Here is an 11,550-nt window from a genome sequence, read left to right as displayed (position 1 = left end):
TGGCAAGGTTGGCAGCTTTTCCGTAAAATTGATATTTATATGTTACGTTTGTCTGAGAAGTTATATATACGCAGATTTTTTCAAGGGTAAAATATACCGTAAAACGGGGCAAATAGAAACAGTATGCGATATATCTTGCAGTGTACAAAAAATACTAAAATGTATAGAATGAATATAAAAGTTTTAAACATTATTAAGGGTGTAACGTCCATTTTGATAAAATAAGTAATTCATTATTTTATTGAAAAAAATGTTGCATGTTTCTATTCACCCCGCAATGGGGCGAATAGAAACACTCGCCAATAAAACAGGTTTTTCTTGTTCTGATAGAAAATTCTAGTTTTAATCATGATGTATAAAGACATGGTGTAACGATATGTCAAAAGCAGAATCGGCCATATTGGAAAAAAAAATTGTCAGCGAGTAGGTTTGTTTATAAACAATTAGGGCATAAAAATTATCGCATCTCATAATATATCATTTGGATGCATTTAAATTATAAATATGGCGATGCTACATACCTTGCTACCAATATTCATAAATTTAAGAAACAATTTCCAACTTAAAACACCTGAATTTGCAGTATTCAATTGCCTCGTTAGTCAGGATATATCAACAAACACGAAAAAGTTATTCGCTGTTGCATAGTGATGCTTCGTCTCTAACCCTCCAAAGTGAAAAAACGCTTCCTCGCCCCGCGCCTACTTTTTGATCAAACCGTTGCACCATGTTCTACTCATCATGGTTTTTGTTTGAATAAAACAGAACAATTGCCATGGGCGCAACTAAGAAAAATTTCTAGGGGGGGGGCTAGCTTTCATACATTTTATTGAAAAAAAAGAGAAAAAAGAGTAAAAATGCGCTTATTTATTAAGGCATAAAATAGTGTCGTAACAGTAGAAAAAAGCAATTCAATCGGGATTGAATCTCCATAGATGCATTAAATATCTTGACCACAGCGCACTGTGGGGCTAAATCGAGAAACGGACGGCAAAATTATTGTTTCAAGTCCTATGTTATCCATATCTTCTAGAAAGCAGCTTCGTTTACTGCTGTCCTTCATATGATTTAATGGAATCAGTTACAAATTTCGCCGAACAGAGGGCGACATACCTAACTTTTGAACGCGACTTGCTAGACCGATGAGCTAGGTACAGGCTTTATAGTGCTGGGCAGGATGCAGAATCGTACGATCCAGTGGCAGGCGATCAGCGACAGGTTGTGTTTGTTGAGAATAAAATGCCGTTTTTTTTCTTCACATATGGTAAAGACGAAGGACGACCGGATATAGAGAGAGAAACGTTCTACGGACAGTTGGAGAAACTCTACGATAGCTGCTCGCGTAGAGACATCAAGATCGTCATCGAGGTTATAAATGCTCAGATCGGTAGGGAAGACATATATAAGCCGGTGATCGGCCCGCACAGCCTGCACACCGTGACGAACGACAACGCCCAGCGATGCGTCAACTTCGCAACTTCCTGCCAGTCCAAAGTACCTCCTTTTCCTGAAAGGACATCCATAAAACCACCTGGAGATCACCGGACCAACGTACAACAAACCAAATTGACCATGTTCTCATCGACGGCCCGCTCTTCTTAGACATAGGTACGTGCGCGCCAATTGCGGTGCGGATATTGGCTCAGACATGACTACTTCGATCGAGTCTAGTGCGACGAAGCAAAAAGTAGACGATGTACCTGATACGACCGGTAGTCCTCTACGGAACCGATACAACGACGCTTCTAGCGGAGGGCTTCAACTCAAATAGTATGGAGTACAGACGGATGACGGATAATGGCGACAGTGCATGAACCATGTGCTGTCCGCGCTGCTTGTAGAGAACCCCAAAAGTCAATAGGTTGCGGTGGGCCGGTCACGTCGTAAGGATGCCGGACGACAACTCTGTAAAATCACTTCTCGTCAGTAACCCTGCCGGCACGACCAGATCGAAAGAGACTTGCGGGTGATGAGACGTTTGGAGAACTGGCGAAACACAGCTCAAAATCGAGCAGCACGGCATCAACTTCTTGATACAGCACGAGCCACTACGGCTCTAGTCTTCTTGGTAACGTAAGTTTACTAGGTTTGAGAATCGATCCTGGGTGCAGTACTAGTTCTTAGCCAATGAATGATGACATCTCAATTTGTGTTGATTTCGATGCTCTGATAAGAAGCATGGAATGTATATATATTGAATACAACCATTCTCTGGGAAATTCTAGGGGGGGGCTTAAAACTTTCTAGGGGGAGCTGAAGCCTCCCCCTAGCCCCCCCATAGTTGCGCCCATGACAATTGCATCATATTTATTGATATGAGAGGCAAGAAAACGATATAAAATATCAAAATAGTGGAAATGTTCGGTTTATTACTTCATGTTTGTTATCTTATGAATGAATATGTTCTATTAGAGTCCTTATTAGGAACAGAAGGACTAGGGGTTGGGTCAAGCATTTCCACCGGTCTGGCATCTTCCGGTGTTACATCTAGGACACGACATCCGGGAACATTTTGTCTTGGTGGAACTGAAACCTTGATTCATATCTCTCGGGTCAGTCCATGTCGAGCATCATGCAGCAGATAAATCAGACTTTCATCACGTTTTTGGAAACTAGCGTGCTGGTCTACTGGATTGAAGTCTGAAGGTAACATCCGATTTATCACAGAGTAGTTGATTCTATATTTCGTAACCGCTTGACAAGGAAACAGTTTTTTTGCGTGAAATCTCAACAGCAACAGGCGGAGCGAATACGTTTTTGGACTTTTTCGTCGGTAAGTCTGGCCACAATAATACAAAATGCGCAAAATACACAAAACATGCTCCAGACATCATTTTACTAATAAAACATTATAGCATTTCTTAAATCCACATGTTTTGGTACAAAAAATAGTCGCTACGGCATTGTTTCTATTCGTCCCGTTAATCTGAGAACCGCGAGTTTTCCATGAAACATAGGTAACGTGGTGATGAATACCTTACGGCAATCCTTTAATTCACCATCAAAACTTGAAATGCTTAACTACCGACCCAGTATATCTCACGAACAAGTTCTAAGTGAAGCAGAATGGCTCCCACAGACGAAGTTTTTTGGTACTCGGAAACGTTCAGAATTTGAGCCCCCATTTTACATTTTTTTAAGCAAACCGACAGTAGTGTTGCTAACCCAAAAATGGGTTTGCAGGATTTGTTTATTATTGAACTATCCAAGAAAATATTTTTTGCATGGTTTTCAAATGTAATCGAAGACTTAAAAACGCATTTTTCAAGTTCGGAAGTTTTGTTTCTTTTCACCCCACTGTTTCTATTCGCCCCGGTCTACGGTACGTTTGTGGCAGATAGCCTACATTGCATTGACGTAAACTTTAAGTGCAAAATTAGGAGGAGAAAAATCGTTTCATTTGCACGTTCATTCAACGCGAAAGTTCCTCCCATTGAACGCACAAATAGACAATAGTGGTGAAGTTTGACAGAATTACACTAGTTAAACATAAAATTCATGAACAGTTCTGTTCACAAATAATTTCTTTCATGCAGGATGTTCGTTGCATGATAAACTTTTGATAAAATTATCGTTTGCGAGTATGATTGGTTCGCAACGATAGTCTCGAAAGCTGTTCGCTGAATTCTGATTCGTGGCTTCGCAGTTATTTTCGTTTTGAATACAGCAATACATTTTTGTCTGTCTCTGTGTCTCTATGAATTCGTCTATTCAGTTTTATAAGTTTAACGCAAGAAAAACGAGAAAAAGTTAATAATATTTTAGTTAGAGAATGGAAAAAAGACAAACACAAAAAGATATAATGATGCAATGCTGAAGAAAATTGTGTATATGTGCGGCAAAAATTTGTTTCAGAAAATTCGAAGCGCCATTTACTCACACAACACTCCAAAATTTTTAGGACGTTACCTTTATCCTCGTCCATCAAAAATCATTTTAAACGCACTAAAAAGAAGGCGAAAACTGCAAGTAGAAATAACCAAACATCACAACAACCTTGGAACTCTCCAGCTTGCAACTGTGTAGCGTCTTTTAAGGGCTATTCCCATTGCTTCCGTTCCGGGACCGGGCCGTGGCTGTTCCGTGTGTCGTCCGGGCTCGTTTGAGATTGATTGCATGCGTTCTTATGAACGCATTCACACCGACGCGCCGTGCCCAGACCGGGGCAGCGTTGAGTTGCCGTCGTTCTGCCGCCGTGCGAGAGAAAAACTATCGTTGCCGACGATACTTTGTGTTGGCCGAAGAGTGCACGGAAGGCACTCGGGTGGATGCGTGTATGTTGTAGTGACATATTTCGCGCGGAGTGAACTGCGGTATGAAAAAATGAGGAAGACGTTCTTTCACATACACGCATCAACATTTCTCAGCCAGAGCGCAGCGCAGGCACGGTTCGTACACGGCGCAGTGTGAATGCATTAAAGTCCCGGACGGGACACGGCCCGGATCCGGCCCGGCCCCGGAACGGAAGCAGTGGGAATAGCCCTTTAAACTGTTTTCCATCCTTTTGAAGCCGCTGCATATGCATATAAAGTTAGAGTGATTATTGTCCAAGACTAACGAATACAGGTACAGATACCACTTAAGACTGATGGAGCGGAAACTGTCACCTTATTGGCATCAACGCATATACCATCGTGAATAACAAAGCCGTTATCCATAACCTGGGTAGATAGTTTATCAAGTTCAGTAACACAAGTTTCTGTAGAACGCGCATTCAGTGCTTTGAAATTGATGCTATCTGATAAGAGAATGAATTTTTCAGCCGAATCAGTTGCTAATTCTCGCCTGCTAGAGCTCAATCTAGTCCTTCTGTTTCAAATAATACAAACGGTTGTACTTTTATGAAAATAACGAAATTTTCCACATGAAAATTAATTGCGTTTTGGCTAAACCAAAACATTTACATCTATGATTTATAAAGATAGCATCTTCTCATCAGTGGCTTAAAAAAATTGTAGTTTTCCCATTTTGTTGAGGTTAGCAATGCGCAATGCGTATACGCAAATGTCTACGATAGGGAAAGGGGGGAATGATAATGTCCACGTGGACACGTTATTTTTCCAAAACAAAAGGAAATCTACTAAAAAAATATATTTGTATGCAATTATAAATCTGCAGCTCTGGTTTTAGAGTCGTTGTGAGCTGTGTTTGTGATAAATTTGGCTTCTAAGATAAATTTCATTTTCCTTCGTAAGCAGAGGTTCTTTTCAAGCTTATTTAAAATCCTTTTTCATGAACTTGGATTTACTGTTATTTTACACTTTCTAATAAGCTCAATTTAGAATAAGTTTTGTCTTCCCAGCTATTAATCCACTTTTCACTAAATTTGAAATCTTTGTCTGCTTCACTCTTTTCTTTCAGAACGCTCTATTCTTCAACCATTTGGCTGATTTTAAGTTAGTTCGTAATACCTAGTTTGCTCTATTCGTTTTCTTAAAGCTTTTATAACATAATTTTAGTCGTTTTTTTGCTTCAGTTTCTTCTTTACCTACCTCATAGCTTCGGTCATATACTAATAGCAAATTTCTTTATTCCACTGAGTCAGTAGAAATCTACGCAGGCAGTGATGTCACATTTTCATCTGTATTTTGAAGCTCAAAAAATCTTATCACCTTGGTAAAACTTTAAAAAATCTGTATATGTACTGGACACAGCCTTCTCGAAAAATAGTAGCAGGGTGGTATCCGGGATACGACCGCATAGTTGACGTAGGACTACAATAGTTTTATATTTCCCTTTGAGGCTCTGTTTAATTTGAGCTCGTTTTACTTATGGCACGGTTCGATTTTGGCACACATGTGCCAAAACGAACGATTATGTTTAAACACATTTTTTAGTCTTCTCGATTATTTCAACCAATTTAAGCTCAAAATCCTCCAAAAGAAAGGTATTTTAATTCTTTATGTTGCCGAAGCGAATGACCGGAATCAGTAAAACGGTTCCTGGAACATGACCGGAACATGTGCCGGTAATATGTATAATGATCATGATCTAAACAGTACTATAACTCTAATTACTCGGGTAGTAGTATCAAATATCTAGGTCATCAGCCTCAATTCATCAAGTGACACCTCAAACGACTTGGAACTTAAACTAGTTCATTGGTGGAAATATCTATGAAAAAACGTCATGAAAAGAACCGTTCATTTTTGGCAAATTCTGCCGTGTCGTGTTTGGCAAAATCGAACGGAGTCTGTATTTTAATTATTTATTTGCAGCACTCTATTTTAGAAGAAGAAATATTCTCTTTATCATTGATGAATACCTTTCGTTCTGATAAGTCAATTTTTTTCAATACGCGAAAACGCAAGCTTCTATACAGACTTAAATTGAATACGATTTTGTAGAAATTAAACAATATTTATTTGTCTTGTGAACGATGGCTTACTCTCCGATCACCAAGCAAGATGTCACATAATGAAATTTTCCTGCAGTTATAAGTTACGATAAAGAATTACAGTTTTTTTAAACAAAAATGTATATTCACAGAAAATTTAAAATGGACATGAGAAAAACAGAGTGTAGAGTTCAAAAATAAACAACGCATTTCATCTTACAGTGAACCTAATTTATATACCCTGCTATCTGCCTCTACCGATACGTAGAGAATTTTGTTGTCCCCGGTGGCGCAGTGTGTTTTGCGGCACCCGAATAATCATAATGAACTCTGATATTTGCTACTACATATACAAAACAAGAAGAAGAAGAAGACAATTCAAACGGCAATTCGATTGTGTTCCAGATCGCAAAACAATACCTACGCGTTAACCCAACACGCCCCACTGTGCGTCGACAACGGCAATGTAGTCTTCACTTGGCTTGGCTGCACGCAAATGAATATCGAGTTCTACTGCACTGGTAGACGACGAGTGACCAGCGCTCTATTCATGCATTGCTCGGTGCAGTACTGTTGCCTGTGCCAGCATGTTTTCCATCAAGACATCAGATTTAAAGACATCCTAGCAGCAGAACGTAAAACTGTCTGATAGTGGAGATGGTTACGAACTTTCCGAAAAAGCTTCACCTGCAAGACATCAATATAGTCTAGGCTCATAAAAGCAAACGTTAGTTGACCTATTGAGACGGGGAGATTCTGTCAATTTTTTTTTGCCACTGCTATACAGGAAATCACAATGATAGTATTCGCAAAGCTATTCTCGAAAGAGACTTGGCATATAGTGACTGGAAACGAGCTTCACCGGAGCGCAAAGCTTTGTCATCACAAGTCTACAAGGTGTTACGGAACCGCGTTAGCAAACTCATACGAAATGCTAAACTAGCTTATCATGAAAATTATTTTTGTTCCACTGACACAACTAAATCGCTATGGAGAAAATTGAAACTCATTGGGGTGGGACACAATAAGCAAAACGACGAATGTTCTTTCGACCCTGACATGGTGAATATGAAATTTGCTTCACATTTCACATCAAGTAACGCATCAGAACACCAACACCTTGAAAGTTTTCCTGATCATGCAGACAATTTCGAATTCAAGCCAGTTCAAATGTATGAAGTCGTGAATGCAATTTTTAATATTAAATCCAATGCAATCGGGATGGATAAGCTATCTGTCAAATATCTAAAAGTTATTTTGCCACTAGTTACCCGATCAGAAGAGCATAACAGACCAATATCAAAATCCTATCTACATGAGATACAAATATCACAACCTGTTCTGATTTTGTTTTTTCAAACCACTCGGAATAACAAAAATGTATCTGAGTAAGATATAATAACAAATTCTGCAATAAAGTTGTTCTAAAATACGAAATAACATATACGGATTTCATTTGAACGTCTCGTTAAAAAGCTCGAGGCAACGGCACTAATAAAAGGCTCACAAAAGTTTAACTTGAAGAGAAGATATAAATGAGCGTGATGTACGAGGATAACTGCTTTTGATTTTTGAAAAGCAATTACTTAGTAGTTTGTTATTGAATTTGTATTTTAAATATAATTGAAAAAATTCCTTTAGGGGTCAATTTCTTTTAGTTCTATATTATCACATTGAGTATAATTATTTGCGCAGAATGTTATTAACATTTTAATCTATTTGTGTTCTAATTTTACAAATAGACACATAATTTTTGTAGGTACTATTACAAGTTTCCACCGTAACACTCACACATTGTCGCACTGATTCATTCAATAATAATAGTATCATGTTTTTGGAAAATGTGTATAAAAACATATTGGCGAACAATTTTTTAGCTAGCATCTGTGTTCCTATAATATAAAGTTTTTCTTTTTTATCAACAAGAACACGTTCTACATGATAAAACATGCCATTTAAACAAACATAAGAATCATCATATGCAAATTTTCTACATATTTCTTTTGCACATATGTTAATCCCTTCATATTGGCATTTTCCAATATCATTGAAGTCAGTTTCTCGCATATGATCAGCAACAGTAACATTGTTTTCAATCTAGCATCATACTTTAATGATTTAGCTGGTAAACTCAATAGTTTTCAAAAATTGGAGAGTTGATAGGTAATTGTGTGTGATGAACAAGTTTGTTTAAAAAATATTTGGTTGCCACTAGTAAGACTGGGTGGTTGTTTGACGAATGAAAAGCCGTCAGCATTCCGTTGCCATTCTCATAAGGAAAAAGTGAAAAATTCCATAGAGCACCTGAAAATATATTTATGTATATATATTCGTATTTCCATTAAAAATACGTTGAGAGATAACCTAAGTTACGAACAGCATTCACTAAATGTTGTGAAATATGGACATTGTATACCATGTATGGTTTCCCATACAGTTTTTCAAAGTCTTTAACAAATTTTATTAATTGTTTTTCACACAGAGATAGAATATGTTCCTGGATATTGAACTCCAATAATAGAAACATGGTACTGGCAAACAACATTATATGTTTCAAATAAACCGATGGCAACAAATCCGATAAACATGGATAAAAACAGTGTAGTAGTATTGATTCCCACTCCGATGCTTTATATTTCGTTTACTCCTCTATTTTACGCAACCGCCGAGGGAAGCTGCTGGGAAGCCGAATATTCAAAAGCCTGCTTTCAATTATCTTTCTCTTATGGCCAATGTAATATGGCTGTTCTTTACTCTCGAAACCTGTGTTCTCCAATAACAGTTCCCATATTGTCCGTTCCGCATATAATCCACTGGTAGTCCGTCAACTATGTTAAAGTTTGGCACTCCAGTCAATACGCTTAATCCTTTTATTCCGTGTATAGTTTTATGTGATCTGGATTTGTGAACTTCAAACATAACCGCTCTTGTATCATCATCTTGTCGTAATTTTGCCTTCTGATATGGGTACCGAATTTGCTTATTAACCAAATCTCCTGGATGTAAGCACATAGTGCAACCGTATTGACCATTAAATTGCTTCGAGCAAAATAGCTCGCATCTGGCAACCGAATCTAAACTGCACTGGAGAAGAATTATTTGAAAATTCTTTGTTCCAATTAACATTCCAGTCCGCCGTTTTTGAAGTTCCAAAATGATTTTTTTGTGAAAAAGAGCCATATTCGGTTTACCGGTATTAAACCACAGACTAGCCAATACCAAATTATTTTTGTTGAATCTTATTTTTGGAGGTAAATTGTTGATAACTAGGAGGTTTTTTGTTAGTACATTTATAAGCTGCTACCCCATCTTCGTTTGCTGAGAGCGTTATGAACTTATAGTTTTCCTTTTTAAAGATGTTATTTGCCAACTTTCCTCTGTTGATGTCGGCTATATTGTTATTTTTTATGTATTCTTCATAGTGCGCAATCTCTTGTGAATATTTTAAGTATAATTCTCTAATTTGCGGTTCGATTGGTATAGTTATAAAAAAGTCTTTTGCAATATAGCCACAATTTTCTACAGGACATCTTAAATCAGGTTGAGGTTTTCCATTATACCTAAACATGAATAATTAGAACTGATTATTTACATATACAACATAAAATTTACTCTGAATTCTTTAAAAAAGAAAGTTCGAAAGTTAAAAGAAGGTTGAGCTAAGAAATAATAAACTAAAAAAATTATATACATACCCATACTGACAATTAACACAAAAGTAGTTTCTTTCCATCCCGTATCTATCAGGAAATTGCTTTGCAAAAGTTGCAAATGTTTGAGGAAATGGTTTTTTTCTGGTTAATGTATTTAGCAGATTTAATAAATCTTCTAAAGCACTTTGAGAGAGTTTATGCTTGATGTAAAAGTTAAGTGTCATGAAGAGCACATCACTGAGACATAAATTATTTGCGAACTCAATGTATTCGTATTCAGTGTGCATACCCTAAAATAAGCATTGTAAAGCTTTACTAGTAGGTAACATAATGAATAAAAAATCACTTACAGTGACAATTTCATCAATAAATTCTTCTCTGTCATCGTCAACTATCTGAAAAAATACGTAATCATTGTTTGAGTTCACAATATCAAATACTAGTTCAAATATAAGAGATACAAACTATTTCAGGTCCTACGGCTCTATCAGCATGATTCCAATTTACAGTAGACTTATTTTGATTCGCAGAAGCGTTACTGATATTGGTTGTCCTTTCTGTTCCAGTTCCTACGTAACTATCAAAACTATTTGCAATCGATTTATGTTGATCTACGGAATCGTATCTAAGGTTATCCATAATTTCTGTCTCATCAATCGTCATTTGGAAATAACATGAATTCTCTTGATTCAAGACTGATGACTCTTGTCTACTTTCCGGTATCAAAGATTTTGCATCCGCTTCATTTGAACATTTTCGACATGTTTTTCGCTGAAAAAATTTGTAGCTACATGAAGTGGGTTTCGGACTGCTTCATTTACTCAATTACCTTTTTAGTGTATTTTTGATTTCGCCAAGGCTGCATCAAATAATAATGGTGCGGTCTTCTACTCATTTTATTGATATTTGCAGAAATCGCAAAATATAAATTTGCGGTTTGAATTTGACACTTAGCTTTCAGATATGATACTAATGAAATATATACAGGTACGGCAGAAGTAAGTACTAGTACTAGAACAAAAGTATATTATCTGTTTCTTTTAAAACAAAACGCGCCAAATTCCCCGCAGAAATCGTCGCCATACAATTTGTATGGCGACTATTTTGGCAGCGAATTCGGCGCGTTTTGTTTTAAAAGAAACAGAAAATATGCAAACAAAAAATTATTTTGGGTTGTGACATATATTTCCTATTACAAGGGAGTGATAACAAAATCTTATTTCCAAATGCGTCATATGCGTCGTTATGCGCATGGAGGTATTCTCAACCGAAATGGGACAAAAGTTGCGATAAAATCTTTATGAAAGCCGCCAAAATAATACAGATACCACTGAATTTATCGTGCTGCTGCGACTGTTTTTGGAGTTAGTGGTCACTAATGTTGACAAACAAGACGCTTCACAGCAGCTTACAAACTGTTCGTGGGCATTATGACAGAGTTTTGCATTATACTAGCCCAACAAAACCACTTCTTCCGCGTCTGTAAAAATTTCATTGAGACATCTCTACCGTAACCAAAGATGCCAGATGTTTTTTGACAAGTCACAATTTACATGTCGA

At 37.2% G+C, this 11,550-nt stretch overlaps 1 protein-coding gene across 1 annotated transcript; it reads right to left on the bottom strand.

Annotated features, from left to right (window-relative positions):
* Window positions 1-8,119: 8,119 nt before the first annotated feature.
* Window positions 8,120-10,932, bottom strand: LOC129730808 (uncharacterized). Its single transcript, XM_055690388.1, has 7 exons — window positions 10,820-10,932; window positions 10,456-10,761; window positions 10,341-10,385; window positions 10,033-10,280; window positions 9,255-9,897; window positions 8,702-9,204; window positions 8,120-8,641 (listed from the first exon to the last, which is right to left on the bottom strand). The coding sequence occupies exons 1-5, from the start codon at window positions 10,883-10,885 to the stop codon at window positions 9,561-9,563; spliced, it is 1,002 nt and encodes a 333-aa protein (XP_055546363.1). The 5' UTR covers window positions 10,886-10,932; the 3' UTR covers window positions 8,120-8,641; window positions 8,702-9,204; window positions 9,255-9,560.
* Window positions 10,933-11,550: the final 618 nt, after the last annotated feature.

Source organism: Wyeomyia smithii, chromosome 3, assembly GCF_029784165.1.
Source record: "Wyeomyia smithii strain HCP4-BCI-WySm-NY-G18 chromosome 3, ASM2978416v1, whole genome shotgun sequence".
Classification (NCBI taxonomy): domain Eukaryota; kingdom Metazoa; phylum Arthropoda; class Insecta; order Diptera; family Culicidae; genus Wyeomyia; species Wyeomyia smithii.
The sequence above is the reverse complement of the archived record's forward strand: the minus strand, read 5'-3'. Positions and strand labels throughout refer to the sequence as shown.

Bases quoted from the DNA above. Each gene is read 5' to 3' on its own strand.
- LOC129730808 (XM_055690388.1), bottom strand. From the start codon at position 10,885: ATGAGTAGAAGACCGCACCATTATTATTTGATGCAGCCTTGGCGAAAT. The intron at 10,762-10,819 runs GTAATTGAGTAA...AAATTTTTTCAG, and splicing joins ATCAAAAATACACTAAAAAG to CGAAAAACATGTCGAAAATG. The intron at 10,281-10,340 runs GTAAGTGATTTT...TGCTTATTTTAG, and splicing joins TTATTGATGAAATTGTCACT to GGTATGCACACTGAATACGA.